Source organism: Meriones unguiculatus, chromosome 17 (genome assembly GCF_030254825.1).
Source record: "Meriones unguiculatus strain TT.TT164.6M chromosome 17, Bangor_MerUng_6.1, whole genome shotgun sequence".
In the NCBI taxonomy this organism is placed as follows: Eukaryota; Metazoa; Chordata; class Mammalia; order Rodentia; family Muridae; genus Meriones; species Meriones unguiculatus.
The window spans coordinates 14,816,801-14,835,171 of record NC_083364.1 but is presented as its reverse complement, the minus strand read 5'-3'; the positions used below and the strand labels follow the sequence as shown (position 1 = coordinate 14,835,171).

The 18,371-nt window shown below is 40.3% G+C and overlaps 1 protein-coding gene across 1 annotated transcript; it reads left to right on the top strand.

Annotated features, from left to right (window-relative positions):
- Window positions 1-11,992: 11,992 nt before the first annotated feature.
- On the top strand, window positions 11,993-12,484 carry LOC110561483 (small EDRK-rich factor 2). Its single transcript, XM_021657927.2, has one exon. The coding sequence runs from the start codon at window positions 12,010-12,012 to the stop codon at window positions 12,187-12,189; it is 180 nt and encodes a 59-aa protein (XP_021513602.1). The 5' UTR covers window positions 11,993-12,009; the 3' UTR covers window positions 12,190-12,484.
- The last annotated feature ends 5,887 nt before the right edge of the window (window positions 12,485-18,371 follow it).

Here is an 18,371-nt window from a genome sequence, read left to right as displayed (position 1 = left end):
TTATAGTATAAAGAAACGGTTTGCACCTAGTAATATAAGTCTAAGGTTGGTAATGCACTTATACAGACATATCTATAAATATATAGACATACAGATATATAGACATATCTATAAACAGATACTCTTTGTCATCGTTCATGTGAGTGGAAACACCTAAGCCCATTCATGTCAATTGCTTATAGTGTCTTTATCTCCTAAATGACTAGTAATGACAAATATGTTTACATTTTCCCATGTAAGGCTATTAAAGGACGGAAACAGCACCACTGTTTCAATAAAGGTTAGGTTTTTCAGAAAACATGCATTTTATGGACTGGAGAGATAGCAGGGGGCCAGAGTTGAGTTCCCAACTCTATCAGTCCACTCACAACCACATATAACTCCAGCTTTACACATTTGGCACCCCCTTCTGACCTCCCTGGGCATCTACGTTAGTTGCACATACCCAGACACATACTCTAAAATGTCTAATATACATATTAGACACATATCGCTATAGTAGGTATTAAAGCATGCATTAGATTGTAGTTTTCAAGCATCCTGTACATGCCGTGTGGTAGATGAGGAAAGTAAGCAGGCAAAACTGATTTTTTGCTCTATGTTGTTACAAGAAGACTAATTGTTGCTGTGCTGCTGTTGAAAATTTGGTGAGAAAGTTGAGGGTGGTGAGTCAACACTGCAAATTTAGGAGAGGAAAATGAAGCTACTGTTGAAAGTCAGCCCCGGTCCCCCGCTTTGGTTTTTTTTCAAGACAGGGTTTCTCTGTGTAGCCCTGGAACTCATCTGTAGACCAGGCTGGCCTCGAAGTCAGATCATCTGCCTGCCTCTGCCTTCTGAGTGCTGGGATAATAGGTGTGCGCCACCATTGCCTGGGTGAAAGTCAGCTTTAGAACATTTCTCCAATGTGGTTGACCTTGGCTTTGACACCCACTACTGTCAAACAAGTAAAAGCTCAAAATAAAGGTTAATGATTTATTCAGCAAATAAGCTTCATTTCCACTCCATTTATCTTTTATCAAATAATATCCCTTTACTTATGAAAGGATAAATATATTTCAAAAAGGCAATGACAAATGATAACATGAAATATTTCATTTCTGGGAGGCTGCTCAGAACTCTGCAGGCTTTTTGAAGCTTTTAAGTATAATACATTTGGTGAAGTAATTACTAAAAACTGGATCCAAGAAAGATTTGGCCCCCACGAGTAATCATTCTTTGAGATTGGTTTGAGGAAGGAGCTTCATTTTGGCCATTTAGTCCATTTGGTTCCATTTAGTCCATCCTTTGAGAATTCTTAATTCTTTTAATTTGCCCATTGAATTGGATTTATTTCCTTTTTCTTTTGGTCTTTGTATATTTTACATACTTATCGTGTCATCACAGGGTTAGCGGACATTTTCCTATTTAGGCTATTTTTTTTCACTCAGGTGTCTCTTCCTATGCTGCAGCTTTTTAAATTTCAGTCCTACCTGTCAATACTTGCCATTATTTACTGAATGCTTCAAGGACTCCAAATGTCCTTGCTTATGCTTATCTTGAAATGTTTTCTTTGCCCCCTCTCCCAAGCTGTTAGAGTTTCAGGTTTTATATTAAGGGGTTTGATCCATTTAGAAATAATTGTTTAGCACAGAGAAGTTCTAATTTCATTCATTCTAAACATGGATCTCCAGTTAGGTGATCTCCATTAGCTTCTCAAGTCCACTGTCCACTCTGTATTTACAGCGTCTTTGCCAAAGATTAGGTGGCTGTAGCTGCACAGGTTTCTATGGGTCCTGTCTTGCATGGAGACACATTTCTGTTTGTGATGTTTGTCACTGACTCAGTGGTAAAACAGGAAATCAGGTGTGGAAACACCAGGAACATTGTTCTTTTTGCTCAGAATTGCTTTGGTTAACCATGTTCTTTTATGCTTCCATATAAACTTCAGGACTTTTGTTTTCTATGTAAAGAATGTTAATGAAGTTCACGCATATTGCATGGAACGAAAAGGTTTGCTTTTGGAATTACAGCCATCTTTAATTATACCAATCCATAGCATGGGAGGTCTTTCCTTTTTGAAGTGTTGTCTTTAATTTGTTTTTCTTTACTGTTACACTTTACAGAATAACTGCCTCTCGTGTCCTTGTTTATGTGTATTCCATGAACTTTTGTTTGCTTTTCTGCATATATCAATTTTGAATGCAATTGATTTTCTGATTTCTTTCATAGTGTGCTTGCTGTTAGAACGTCAGAAAGCCTCTGATTTTGTGTGTGTGTGTGTGTGTGTTTATGTATGTGTGTTTGTATATAGTATATATGTGTTGTGTGAATGTGGGTGTGCATGTGGAGGTCAATGAACAAATTTTAGGCGTTGTTCCTTGCCCTTTCGAGACACTGTCTCTTAAACATACCAGCTAGCTCTTGAACTTTGCTAGATTCTTCTGTCTCTGTCATTTTTCAAAGTTACAAAAGGATTATAGACTCTTGAACTGCTATCTCATGCATTTGTGTGGGTTCTGAGTCCTGGGATTCTGAAACTCGGGTCATCTGGCTTTTACTGCAAGTGCTTTTATCCACGGAGCCATTTTCCCAGCCGTGCTTTTGATTTTTGTATTTTGCTTTTATATTCTAGGATGCTGAATTTTCTTTCTAAATCATTAACTTTTCTGATGCAATCTTCAGGGTCTCTTTTTTGTTTGATTGATTGTTTTTCAAGGCAGTGTGTAGGCATAAAGTTACTGTGTAACTCAAATGCTGATTTCTGTATCCCCCCATATTTGGTTGTAGTCCTTGTTCTGAGAATCTGCTGTCTCAATGTTGAATAAACCTTGTTCCCCAAATTCTCCCTGATATGCCAAAAAAGCAGCTTACAGCCAATCGCTGAGCAGGGGAGAGAATATGGCTGGACTTCTTATGAGCCAGTAGAGAAGTTAGAGGAGGAAGTAGGGGATTCAGCTACAGGGGATTTCCAAGAGAGACCCAGAAAGAGAGAGAGGGAGCTGAGCAGTAAAGGTACAAAGTGCAAGTATCTCTGGGTGTATGCTAGGAGGAAGACAAATTAGCTAATAGTTATTGTATTGTGAACTACTAAACAGATGTAAACCTCTCAATTACTTGTGTTGTAGCCGGCTTAAGAGAGAAACTGAGGGAAAAAAGTTACATAAAAATAACTAACAAAGGGTTTCTGGCTGTCCTGGAACTTTCTTTGTACATGAGGTTGGCCTTGAGCTCACAGAGCTCCACCTGCCTCTGCCTCCTGAGTGCTGGGATTGAAGGTGCGCACCACCGCCACCCAGCCCAGTCACTGAGTTTCTCATTTAATATTATGTACAATTTAGGATATATTGACTTTTTCTTACTGTATTCATTTTGTTTCTTTCTCTTTCACTATTGGTCTCCCCAAGATGTCTTGCACTATGTTGAATTAATAGTGGAGAAAATGGACACCTTTGTCTTTCTCTTGACTTTAACAAAAATTCTGATTTTTTTTTCTGATTTACTATAATGTTTGCTAATTGTTCTAATTATTTGCTAGTTGCTGCTTTTATTATATGAGAGATGTTCTACTTCTATTTTCCTTTCAATTGTAATCATGAAAAGATACTGGATTTTGGTAACCTTTTTCTGAAAGGAAAAAAGTCAAAACCTCTGCTTTCAATGATATGATCTTACGATCTCTATATTTTATGCGATGTATTGCATTTTACTTATGAATGTCAAACATAAATTCCTGGCATAAAGCTAACCTGATTGTGAATGATGGTTTTTATGTTTGGCTGAATTATGTTTTCAGGTATCTTAAAGTTTTTGTATTCGTGTTCTTTATAAAGATTTGCCTATAATTGTCTCTAAAAATATCAGCATTACTGTGTGTATATGTGTGTTCATTTGTATTAAGTGTGTCTGGGTGGACATGCATGACGAAGTACACATGTGTTGGCCACAGCTGATTCTCTTCTCCTTCCTTTATGTGGGTTCTGAATATTGAACTCAGCTCATCAGGCTTGTATAGCAAGAGCCTTTCCCTGCTGAACCATCTCACTGGCTTCACTAGCTACTTTCTGTTAGAGTATGGAAGACATTTGGCTTTTCCTGTTTCTGTTGAGAAATTCCTGGTATTAATGACTGTGTCTTTATAAGTAACTTGATTTTCTCTTGAAACTTCCCATCGTTAGTATTTTCCATACTAATGTTTTAAATATGATATGGTATATGTAGGTGTTCCTTCATTTCAGATTTTATTCTAAATATCTTCTGAGTCAGATGAGTCATCTCTCCCTATATTTAGGAAATTTTCTGCCACAGTTTTATTGAATATGTTACTTTTGCCATTGCTTAAAGCTCTCCTATCCTCATGCTTCATAATTGTAATCTCTTTTGAGTGGGGACTGATTTTACGTGTTTTTTTCTTCACCAGTGTCTGAGGGTTTTCATTCATGTTTATCTTCCAAAGTTGATACTACCTTCTTGAGCTGTATTATTTTCGTAGTTTTAAAATTTTTCCATAATTAGGTTTGTTTACTTGTGTTTTATATGGGTGTGAGTGTATCACTATGAACATGTGGAAGTCAGTGAAATCAGATCTTTCCCTTTACTGTGTTGGTTCTAGGGTTCAAACTCACCTCATCAGGCTTAGGGGTAAGTGCCTTTATACCCTGACCCCCTTGGTAGCCTGTGGCTTTTTACTGAGTTTTTGACTTAGCAACCTCTTCATTTGTAAGATTTCAGTTTGATGTTTATAGTTTTTCTACAGCTATTGAATCTCTCATGTGTTATATTTAATTCCCAATTTTATTAGGATATGTTTCCTTTTTTATTCAGAATTTTATTTGTTTGTATCTATCTATCATTAGGTACTCTTTTTTTTTTTTTTAAATCTCAAGACAGGGTTTCTCTGTGTAGGCCTGGCTGCCCTGGAACTTGCTTTGTAAACCAGGCTGAGCTCAGAGATCCTCCTGCCTCTGCTGCTGGGATTAAAGGCCTGCGCCACCATGCCCAGCTACTGTTAGGCATTCTTATTGTTGTCTTTTGGAATTCTTTGATTTCATCTGATTCACTCTCGCTGAGATGCAGGGCCTCAGATTTGGAATTGTTCCGGGGGGGTGGGGGTGGGGGGCATTGTACCATCATCACTCGTGTCTGTGCTTTGGGATTTCCCCATCTCAGGTTATCTGGTTGTTTGAATTCTCCCACTGCCCTCACGACTGTCTTCTTTCTGGTGATATTTTACCATTTTCAAAGGTTTATGGTAGGTTGGGTTTTGCTCATCCATGGGCTGGGGTGTAGGTGTAGGTAAATACCGAGTCCATGTACTAATGCCTTGAGTTATGATCCTCAGTACCACTTAGGGTTACTAAGGCTATAGAAAGTTATAGTTGAGAAATAATGGGTGTGAAGGAAGGAGGGAGAAAGTGAGACAGGAGGAAGAGGGAGAGTGTATGGTTTGTGTATAAGAAGAACAGTAAAAAGCATGTCACTGAATGGTCATACAAACATACCAATGCTTAAAACCTAATTGAAAAATAATAAAATAAAGGAAGACTGGTAAGAGATTTATGCAAGACTAAAGATTAAAAAAGTCAATTCTAAGGCAGGCGTGATAGTACATGTCTTTAATCTCAGCCCTGGGAGGAAGGAGTAGGCAGGTCTCTGAATTTAAGGCCAGCCAAGCCCACATGGTTTCAGGCTAGCCAAAGCTACTGTGTCTCAGAAAATCTAAACAAACAAGCGTAACCAAAGTACAGTTGGTTAAAATATATGTTTTATATATAAATCCCCCCTCCTTATTCCAGTTTCATGTGGAAATCCGTCATGGTGAGAGAAATGTTCAGTGTTCCAGCTCAAACTTTTAGAACCAGTTTGTGGGTATGCAGTGCCTTATTGGAACTGAAACAATTTTCCCTTTGGATTGACCTTCTGTCACCACTGTTCAGAGCTCAGCACTGTATTTCTAAGTTTCCACTGTGCTCAGGTAGTACACAACTCTCCGGGAGAGCCCTTTAGGCAGTTAGCTCCAGGTGTATTTGCCACACTTAAGCTTTTTTGTCCTGAACATACCCTGATCCCAAATATGTTCGTGAACTGCTTGGTTTCACCTCCAGGCTGCTCCGTCACTCCCTATCTAACTTCCTATGGTGCCATTGTCAGGAGGTGGGGAGAACAATTACCTGGTAATTCTCACTGATCACAAAGAACAGCAATGGTAAACAGCGTCTGCTTCAGACCCAGCCGCCTCTGTCTTCACAGCCCTCCCTGTTCTTGTGTCTCACCCAGGCACAGAGTGTGTTCAGGCCTCGGCGGCTGCTCGGTCTCCTGTTATCTGATCCTGCGGCCCATGATTTTCATTTTGAGAAACAGTCCTGAGGTTAGTTTCTGTTCAGAGAAGCCCAAACGGCATGGTGCATTCACTAGTGTCTTCTTTACAGACATTCAAGTTAATGAATTTACATCCAGCTTTTCTTTCATTGGAGTAGGGACTGTTGCTTATTACTCTGATTATTTCACTGAATTGCAATGGTGCAGCTTCTAATTCTCCATCTTACATAGAAGTCTTGAGCATCTCTCCATTATCACAATCTCAGTGGGCCTTGATTATGGGCTGTCCTACATTTTCCTGTATGTGCCTCAGCCCTGTTCATGCTTCTGTGATTCAATTTGTATCACCTGCCTCATTCAAGACGTTATACCACAATAGGTAATTAGGAATTGAAATACATAATTAGAAAGACGGTAACTTGAAACTATGACGCTTCACCACACAGTCTTCAGTATTCTAGTTACAGTGTTTACACTGTACACTTCCATCTTATACTAATCACACTTTAAGTTCTTTTCATTTTATCACGAAAAGTAACAGGTTTTCTTATGATGTTTTCAGTTATTGTGACAGTTTCAGACATTGTGTTAAGACCTTTGACCCACTGAGGTTTGATGTGTGTGTGTGTGTGTGTGTGTGTGTGTGCAAGGTGTGGGGCAAAGGTCTATAGTCAAAATTCCTCCCCCCCCCCCCGAGATGGGGTTCCTCTGTGTAGCCTTGGCTGTTCTGGACTGGCTAGACCTAGCTGGCTTCAAGCTCACTGAGATCTACCTGCCTCTGCCACCCCAAGTACTAGCATTACAGGTGTTCACTTAGAGTCATATTTTTATTTTTTAAAGGTTTCATTTGTTTATATAATGTTTGAGTGTTCTGCCTGCCTGTACACTCGCACACCATAAGAGGGCACCAGATCACATTACAGATGGTTGTGAGCCACCATGTGGTTGCTGGAAATTGAACTCCGGACCTCTGGAAGGGCAGACAGAGGATCCACTGAACCATCTCTCCAGCCCCATATTCGTGAATATTGTTAATAAAAGTTGCTAGAAAGAAGCTGTACCTTCTACCAGACCTTCTGCAAGGCAGATCATCTGTGAAGAGTTCACTGGTTATAGAGAGTTGAAAATGCTGAATGTTGAATCCAGCATCAAGTTATCTTGGGTCCTCTTTGGCTCTCATAATAGTAATTTATTGTCCTCCTACTCTAACTGGCATCTTTGTGATCATTAGAAAACTCACTCGGAATGTGCAAACAGCACTGATTTCTAACCAACCAAGAAGCTAATAATGTTAGATAATTGTGAGGCACAAGTTCCTCCACTCTGTAGCATCCCTACCTGGTATTCCCTCCCACGTATTTGAAAAGCATCTCAATGTGTGTGACTTTCTTTGTTTTGTGTCTATAAAAACTTCAAGAAACTCCTTTCCTGTTAGAATGTGGAATTTGCTGTGGTCACTCACATATGGCTCCAGAGTAAATTATTTCTTATCCTCTTTGAGATTAGAGTTGGTTTTTGTTAACGTTTTTACGGGACTCTGTGTAGTCCTGGCTGTCCCAGGCACACCTGGCTCTGTAGATTATGCTGGGCTTCAAGTCACAGAGATCCTCCTGCCTCTGCCTCCCAAGGGCTGGAATTAAGTGCATCACCACTGCCCGGATGGAGTAATTTTCTCAGGTGCTTTGCGTTTGATGGGTAGTTTTTGCATCTTTGTCTGAAATATGGTGGCTATAGTTTCGTGTTATTATGTTTGGGTCTTCCGTTGCGTTGATCCACATACCTGTTTTATCCACCGTGATGCTTTATTATTGTGACTTTCTAATATACCGTAAAGGCAGCTATGATGATACTTCCTACGCTATGCTTTGTCTTAAGGTGGCTTTTGCTATCTTTTGTGCTTCCAAATGAATTTTAAGATGGTTTTCAATGCCTGCGAAGAATCGCATCGGAGTTTTGATGTGAATGGCATCGAATCTAGATCTCCTTAAGGTAAGGAGCAGCTATCAGGGTAAACATCTGTCTGGGGAGTCATACATTATCGCCAGATGACATCACTACCGAACTTTGCCGTAGGTTATTTTAGGTTTTGTTCAGCTAGGCTTCCGTGGTCCTGTCCCCCACCCCGCCCCCACGCCATGGCCAACTACCATCTCGGCTGCCCCCAAAAGTCCACGCTTCCTTCACAGGAAAGCCCGGATGCTGTCAGCTTCTAAATGGATGAAATTCTGCGTCTTGGATTCTGCTTTCCTCGGGAACAACTGGAACACGTGGAGTGAGGTCTGTGCAACAAGACGTCCGACGTCACCCGGGATGTGGAGAACAGCTTCCCCTGTGCACTATATTACGGTATCTCTTCTTAATGAGGTAGTCGGAACCAGAAGACAGCAGAACCTCAGAGTCCAGAAGCCGAGGTGTGGGCAAATGCCCGTGCCAAATGGTTCCGGGGCTGATAGAAATGGCAGAGGCTTGGGGTGCAGAGAGGTCGGAGCTGACCGGGAAGAGCTGGGCAGGTGCCTCATGGTGGCCGGACACGGTCCTCGAACTAGAAGGAACTGAGCGGCTGTCTCAGATCAAGGTGTGTCTGCTCTGCCTGCATACCTGTGAGCCTCTCCAGATGCTCCACCCACTTAAGATCACGTGGAGTCCCAGGGGTGGTCAGTGGCCTGACCACAGATAACCGCCTCAACTACTGCTGGGCCCCAATCCCGAACCTTAGTTAGAGATGCTAAGAGCCAGTTTTCCCTCACCTGCCTGCCTGTAAGCCGCCCTAACTATTGTGCCAACCTGGTAATCCCACCTGGAAGTGCAGAGTAGTTTCAAGACCTGACACATTTGGGTGACAGCAAAGATCCAAACATCCGCCCAACAAAGGTGAGGCCAGGTATGCATACCTGGAAATACCACAAGTAACTGACTAACCAAGACAATATGTCTCCTTCAAAAACTAGCGCCCCTATTGGAACACTGCTTGAGAGAAGCAACTTAGCTGAAACACAAAACAAGGACTTCAAAAGAGCAATTATAAATATGTTCAGAGCTCAAGGAGATTGTAAATAAATGCCCGAATGAAGACTATGAAAACCAAAACAGTTAAATGACATATTTAACACAAAGACATGAAAATAGGAATTAACAAGGAGATATAATCTTTGATAAAAGCAGAACTGAAATAAAACTTGAAATGAAAAACTCAGGAAGCGCAACACAAAGCTCTGAGGAAAGCTTCACCGACAAACTGAATCAAGAAGAGAAACTGTCAGGTCTCCAAGACAAGACAGAAGAAATGCATCTCCCAGTCAAATGCTAGAGCTTTAAAGGAAAGGAACATTCAGAGAATCTGGGGCACTATGAAAAGTCCAAACCTATGCTTAAGAGGAACAGAAGGAGAAGAAATCCAGGTCAAAGGCAAACAAAGTATTTTCAGAAAAATTATAGGAAAAACTTTCCTAATATAAAAAAGAAAGAGATGTCGTTCAGGGTGCAAGATGCATACAGAACACCAAATCGAGAGGATGAGAAAAGAAACCCCTGTGACAGAATCAAAATGCTGAATGTGCGGAGCAAAGAAAGGCTATTGAAAACATCAGGAGGGAAAACCCAAGTCACATTTAAAGGCAAGACCATCAGAATAACACCCGAGATTTTTTAACAGTGACTTTGAAAACCTTTTTGAAGATTCTGAAGGACCACAGATGTCAGCCCAAGTTACTATACCCAGAAAAATTACCAGTCATAATTTGCCACGGACCGGCCCAGTCGGGCTCCCAGCGTCCGAGGGAGAACAAGCTTTGGACAGGAAGACACGGTTTCGGCGATGAATTGACAGAGAGAGACACCTTAATGGTTTTGGCTCTGCTGCAATTTTACTGAAGTCAAGCTAGTATTTTTATAGTGATTTTACAAAAGGTACCTTAAAATTGGCATACTTCCCAGAACATTTAGACTTTTACCAAGAATACAAAGTTTACATTTTAACTCAAAATGTAGTCAAACATAAAGCAGTGCCCACAAGAAATCTTGGCCTAAAAACTTTTTGATCAGGGCAAACAAAGAAAAAGAAACCTCAAATGCAGTTTCATTATTGCTAACCAGTGAAGAGGAAAGTCAGGAGCTAAGTCAGATGCCTGCCAAAATCTTTCTCTATATCAAAATCTAAGTACACCTTTGTTAACCATCCTCCCATATGTCCTGCCCAAGATTTATAATCTTCCTTAGAAACAAGGCACTGAAGGGAGGGGAAACTCCCGCCAGCTGCACCTCTCATGCTACTTTTTCTTAAGAAGGAGCCTATTATTTTTTCACTATTCTTAATGCCTATTAATACTAAATCTAATTCATTACTTTTCTTAAACTTATTTCTTTTACATTTTTATTCTTATTAAAGCCTTTAATAATCTACTAATAATAAATTTCTTTATGAAATTAGTTGTGCTGTTTCAGGAGTCACAGAGAAAGATTCAAAAACTCATTAATCCAGCCCCAGAACCGCGCCTGAAAAGCACAGAAATCTCAGAATACGTCTCTTTTCCAAGTGGGATGAGTCTGCCAGGGACCTTCCAGGGAGCGAATTTCCAAAGAAAGCGTGTCTCCCACAATGTAGCACATGCTACTATGGCGACACTGGCGTGGGTGTAGCAATAATTAAAGGACAAAGAAAAAAATTGTTCATGAGAAAAAACAAATTTAAAGGGAGGCTGGAAGGATGGCTCCGCGGTTAAGAGCACCGGCTGCTCTTCCAGAGGATATAGGCCAGATTCCAAGCACCCCCATGGCAGTTGGCAGCCATCTGTAATGCAAGTTCCAAGGAATCTGATGCACTCTTCTGGTCTCCAAGGGCACACGGTGCATAGACATATATGCAGACAACTCCAGTACACATACAATTTAAAAAAAAAAAAAAAAACAGATTTGGGGAATTCATGTCCACAAAGCTAGCTCTACAGAAGATACTGGAAGAAGATTACATTTGAATTATATTTTTATATTTGAAGAGATGCCTAAACACACCAAAGGGAACAAAAGAAAGAATCCCAGAACAGTGAATTAAAGGAGGTCTTTAAAAAAATAGCTGACTGGTAGCACACACCTTTAATCCCAACACTTCAGAGGCAGAGGCAGGTGAACCTTTGTGAGTTTGAGGCCAGCCTGATCTACAGTGTGAGCTCCAGGACAGCCAGGACTACACAGTGAAACCTTGGCTGAAAAACAAACAAAAAACAAAAAAGAAGGAAAGAAAGAAAACAACACCACAACAATACAATAACAGGAATTAATAAACAGTTAAGTAATTATTAATGGTCTGAGTTCTCCAATAAAATACACAGAGTAACAGATTTCATTAGAAAACAGGATTCATCTTTTTGCTGCCTCCAAGAAACGTGCTTCAGCATCATAGACAGAGACCACCTTAGAGTGTAAGTACAGCATAAGGTAATCTAAGCAAATGGAACTGAGAACAAAGCATGCCTAGCTATTCTAATATCTGGGAAACTAGACTTCAAATTAAAATTAGTCAGTAGAGATAGAGAATGGCACTTCATATCATTAAAGGAAAAATCTAGCAAGAGGATTTAATTCTAAACATTTACACACCAAACACAGGGGTATCCAGTTTCATATAAGAAATACTATTAGGTCTTAGATCACATACTGACCCTAACACAATGATAGTGGTTGATTTAAAAAACCCCTTTCTCGGGAGCCGCTGCCGTCGCCATGACCCGCGGTAACCAGCGAGAGCTCGCCCGCCAGAAGAACATGAAGAAGCAGAGCGACTCGGTTAAGGGGAAGCGCCGAGATGATGGGCTTTCTGCTGCCGCCCGCAAGCAGAGGGACTCGGAGATCATGCAGCAGAAGCAGAAAAAGGCAAACGAGAAGAAGGAGGAACCCAAGTAGCTTTGTGGCTTCGTGTCCAACCCTCTTGCCCTACGCCTGTGTGCCTGGAGCCAGTCCCACCATGCTCGAGTTTCTTCCTGTAGTGCTCACAGGTCCCAGCACCGATGGCATTTCCTTTGCCCTGAGTCTGCAGCGGGTTCCTTTTGTGCTTCCTTCCCCTCAGGTAGCCTCTCTCCCCTTGGGCCACTCCTGGGGGTGAGGGGTTACCCCTTCCCAGTGTTTTTTATTCCTGTGGGGCACACCCCAAAGTATTAAAAGTAACTTTGTAATTAAAAAAAAAAAAAAAAAAAAAAAACCCTTTCTCACCAATAGACAGGGCACCCAGACAAAAACGAAATACAGAAACTAAATACAACAACTAAATAGAGAGTTAAATGACATCACAGATTAAATAGATCTAGGAGACATTCACAGAACATTCCACTCAAACACTGAAGGGACCTGGTCAATTATTGTACTACAAGACCCTGAAAAAGTAGTGCTCATACTTGATTCAGCCGGGACTTAGTAAGATTTTTTAAAAAGTGAGTGAAGATGATCCTGTTGGAAATGATTAGACCTTTGAGTTAAAAGACCTGTAATGTTGGTTCATGGATCGGCAAAGAACTCCACAGAAGGACCAAATTGATGCTTGCAGAGATTTTCAACCTATAATCTTGACCCTTTGGGGGAAACTCCACCTCCAAAAACATTTACATTAGGATTCACAACAGTAGCTAAATTACAGTTTTGAAGTAGCAACAAAATACTTTTATGCTTGGGGGCTCACCACAGCGTGAGGAGCTGTATTAAAGGGTTGCAGCATTAGGAAGGTTGAGAACCGCTGACAGATAAAGAGGTGTGATGTCAAGCCTGGTGACCTGCGTTCAGTCCCAGGGACCCACATGGTGTGAGATTAAAACAGACTGGTAAGTTTCCCTCTGGCCTCCACCATGCCCAAAGCTTTTCTAAAACCATGAAATGGATTTTCTAGGTGATGCCATTTTGTAAAGTTCCTCCATTGTGTTTGAATGGTAATGATTTCCCAAATTGCAGTAATTTAGTTTCCAGAACCAAAGTAGCTTGTCTCTCTAGATCAGCAATTCTCATGAAAACAAATCTGGATTTGTGAAGTGAAGTGATTGATGTTGGGTTCTACTCCAGATCGAGTGCAGGTTCCTGTAGTTATAAAAAAATGAAAACCCCAACTGTTTGATTTTTACCAATGAAGACTTGGCAGCCAGATGCTGGGGAGCAAGCACTTAACATCTGAATACATGGTGGCTCCAGATCAGCCACTACATGTAATTTTTGGAGGGAATCTCTGGAACCCTTTGGCCAATGACTTAACAAAATGTAACCAATTTCTGGCCCTGGAGGTGTTACTTGACAGTAAAAGATGTTTAGCTGGGACACTGCCTCCTCCATTTAGATTCCTTTCCTGTATGCAGATATTTTAGGAAGCTTTTACGGCAGTTTGTAGGCTTAGATTTGGGACCAAAGCAAAAAGCATATTCACGTGACACAACAGAGTGTCCAAAGAAAGCAGAATTTCTGCTTTGGTAGTGGTTTTTATGCGACTTTCAAAAGGTCTTTAGTAGGTTGTTTCTTTGAATATTCCCTCCTTTACGCTGCCTTTCCGTTCTTCTCGTTCAATCCTCCCGATCTGTTTCTCCATTATCTTTTTAGAACTGTCCTCTATTTCCTCTTTGCTTGGAAAATCCCACTTTCCCTCTGGTACTTTACTAGTTACTTAGCCTTTGTGGCTTTCTGGATTTAAACATACCTAAAGCTTAAACGTTACCATCCACATATAAGAAAAAAAAATTCAATATCCGTCTTTCAGAGCCTGGACTTCCTTACTCAGGATGACTGTTTCTAGCTCCCCCAATTTACTTGCAAATTTTATGATTTTATTTTTCTTACCAGCTGAGTAGTATTCAATTGAGCAAATATACCACATTGTCATTATTCATTCATAAAGATGATGGACATTTGGGCTATTTCCAACTTCTGGCTATTGTGAATAAAGCAGCAAAGAGGAAGGATGAACAAGTATCTCTGTAGAAGACATAGAGTCTTGTGTGTGTGACTCAGAATGACATGGGTGGATACTGGGATAAATTTTTTCTCAGCTTCCTGAAAAACCTCCATACTAATTTACACGGTGGCTGCACAGCTTTGCGTGACTACCCGCAATGAACAAGTGCTCCCATTCCCCACATGCTTGCCAGCATGTGCTCTCATTTCTTCTATTGGTCGTGGCCATTCTGACCGGGGCAAGATGAAATCCTCAAGTAGTTTTAATTTGCATTTCTCTGATGGTTAAGGATGTTGAACGTTTCTTTGTTTATAAGCCATTGTGTTTCGTGTTATGAGCTCACTCTGCTTAGTTCTGTACCCCATTTTAATTGGGTTGTTTGTTTTCTTGATCAAGATTGCTTTTTTAAGTTATATATATGTATATATACATTACACTTAACCTCTGACAGATGTGTAATTGGTAAATAGACAGTTTTCCATTCTGTATGCTGCTTCAACTTAAACAGACCTATAACCTGTAGTGAAATAGAAGCAATAATTAAAAATCTCCCAATCAGGGCTGGAGAGATGGCTCAGTGGCTAAGCACATTGTCTGCCCTTCCAAAGGACCTGGGTTCAATTCCCAGCACCCACATGACAGCTTACAACTGTCTTTAACCTCAGTTTCAAGGAATCTGACACCTTCACACTAATGCACATAAAATTAAATTAAATTAATTATTTAAAAAAAAATCTCCCAATCATTAAAGGCTCAGGGACAGATTGATTCAGTGAAAAATTCTACTATACTTTCAAAGGAAAAATAACAGTAATACTCCCCAAATTATTTTACAAAATAGAAACTGAAGGAACATTTCCAACTCCTTTTTGTGAAGGTATTATCACCCTGATACCAAAACAACACAAAGACTCAAAAAAAGAAAATTAGAGATGAATATCTCATATGAACATAGATGAAAAAAATTCAATAAGGTTTTTCAAGCACAACACCATGATTCCCCACAATTAAGTTGGCTCCATACCAGAGATGATTTACAGTTAAACCAGCAAATGCAATCTGACATATAAACAGACCGAGAGACAAAAGCCACATGATTATCTTATTAGATGCAGAAAAGCACTGATAAAATTTAACACTCCATGTTAAAAATCCTGGAGGGAATAGGGTTATAAGAGACATACCTCAACATGATAAAAGCACTTTATAGCAAGCCCATAGCATCCTAAACAGAGAGAAGCTCAAAGCATTTCCACTGAACTCAGGAATAAGCTGGGCAGTGGTGGCACATGCCTGTAATCCCAGCAGTCAGGAGGCAGAGGCAGGCTGATCTCTGAGTTCAAGGCCAGTCAGGGTTATGCAGAGAAACTCTGTCTCAAAAAAATAAATAAATAAATAAATTCAATAAATAAATAAATAAATAAATAAATAAATAACTTTCTTTCAGGAATAAGACATTTTCACTCTCCATACTTATTTAATACAGGACTTGAAGTTTTTTTCATTAATTAATTTATTTGTTCATTTTACACGCCATTCAAAACCCCACTCTCTCTTCTCCCAGACCTACTCTCCCACCCACCTCTCCACTTCACCCCCCCTCCCTGTACCAACTCACACTGGCACATTAAATTGCACCAGGACTAAGTGCCTCCTCTATTGCTGAGTCAAGACAAGACAGCCCTGCTAAGGAAACAGGATCCAGAGGAGGCAACAGAGCCCAAGTCAGTCACAGCCCCTGCTCCAGTTGTTAGGGGACCCACGTGAGGACCAAGCAGCCCATCAGCTTCATAGGTGTAAGGGGCCTGGGACTAGTCCATGCATGTCTTCTAGGAGCCTCCATGGGCCCAGGTTAGTTGGCTATGTAGGTCTTCTTGTGGTGTCCTTGACCCTTCCTGCTCCCTCAGTCCTTCCCCAACTCTTCCAGAAGACTCCCTGAGTTTCACCTAATGTTTGGCTGTGGGTCTTTACATCTGTTTCTGACATCTGCTGCATGAAGTCTCTCAGATAAAAGCCATTCTAGGTTCCTGTGTGCAAGGTAGTACTTGAAGTGTTATCTAGAGCAATAAAACAACTGAAGGAGAAAAAGGGAATACAAATATGAAAGGAAGAAGCCAAAGTATATTTATAGATGATATGATTTTATATTAAACATACAACCCTATTTATTCTGCTAGGAAACTTCTACAGCTGATAAGTACTTCCAGCAAAATAGCAGAATATCAAATTAACACACCAAAAACCAGTAACCTTCCTATGTACAAATTACAGAATACTGAGAAAGAAATTAGAGAAACAACACCTTTCACAATAGCTTCAAAAACATCCTGGGATTATGAACCAAGCACTTGAAAGATTTGCATGATAAAAAGTGTATGACACTGAAGAAAGAAATTGTAGAACAGACCAGAAAAGGAAAGACCCTCCCCGACGCTTGTGGCACAGTAGGATTAACATTGAGAAAATGGCCATCCTACCAAACACAATCTGTAGATTCAGTAAAATCCCCATCAAAATTCTAACACATTTTTTTCACAGAAATAAAAAAGTCTTCAACTTTATATGGAAACAGAAAAAAAAATCCAGGATAGATAAAACAATCCTGAATAACAAAAGAATCATTGGAGTTTTCACTATTCCAGATATCAAATTGTATTACAAAGGTACAGTAATAAAAACATCATGGCATTGGCATAAAAACAGACATGTTGGTCAATGGAATAGAGCTGATGACCCAGATAAACTTCACACACTTATGGATACCTAATTTTTGACAAAGAACTGGAGAAAATAATAGCATCTTCAACAAATGTTTCTGATCAAATTGAGCCTTCATTTTCAAAATTCTTCCTGCTTTGCCTCATTTTCTATTATACTGTATTTCATGGTCATTAAATACAAAAATGTACTTGAAATGGCCCAACATCCTCTTTGCCTCACCACCTTCTTCTTTTGACTTTATCACTTCACATGGTGTTTTGTTTTAGATTAGGTTATTATAAAAATTGGCAGTCCACCTGGTAGTAAAGACAGAGATTATTACTAAAGGCATTGTTTGTGAAATACACATATATTTCTCAAATATTTTGTTATTTCCCAAGACAAAGTCTTAATATGTTGTTCAGATTGTTCAACCTTGGAGCTCATCAAATGTTGTGACTTAAGCCTCTAAGGTAGGTGGGAATACGAGTCCATGTAACCACCTCTTCAAATGTCCTTTTTAGTGAATAGTTTTAAGTGCACCCCAAAGGACCATCCTCTGTCAAGAAGCATAAAATCATAATTCAAGAAACCTAGCTCCTTATTTTTGTTCAAAGTTCTCCCCCCATAATGGGTATCCTTTGTGCTGACATTGGCACAATGATACCCTTCCGTTACTTTAGATCTTTATATGTATAAAGTATGCATATGTTGTCAAGCAATACAGTTCATTTTGTGTGTATGTCTGAGTGTAATGTGAACTCATCTCAGCGGAGGCCAATATAAGACTCAATATAACACACACCATGGTGTGTACACGTGGAAATCACGTGGTGGCCGTGAACTCCACACCATCTGTGCTCTCCCTCAAGCCTAACAATTGCCACTATCTGGAAGGAAGTACTTTAAGATTCTGTTCCCAACCGCACGATGCTCTGTCTCGGTATCAAGAAGCTGAAAATGCCATGAGGAGCATCTTTCAGCTCGGACTCCTCAGCAGAGCGCCCTCTGCGCCAGCAGACACAGGAGGTGTGCGGGGCACTCTGGTATCTACGTTTCTTTTTCCCAGCCATCGTTTGTCCACTTCTGTGCTCCTTCCCCAGCAACGCCTCCTTGCCTCCCGTGTTTCCATTCGTTTCCTTTCCTTCTCTCCCTGTCTCCCTCCTTCCTTTGTGAAGGACTCCAGTGAAGATCACATTTAAAGACTTTTCTAGTAGGGCCCTAGGAAAAGGTTTTGTGAATTTGATAGGTTATTTTGTTAAAGTCATAATTTGAACCAGGTGTGGTGGTGCACGCCCTTAATCCCAGCACTCAGGAGGCAGAGGCAGGCGGATCTCCGGGGCCAGCCTGGTCTACAAAATGAGTTTCAGGATAACCAGAGCTACACAGAGAAAGCCTGTCTCAAAAACAAAAAACAAACAAAACAACAACAACAACAAACAAAACCAAAAACCATAATTTG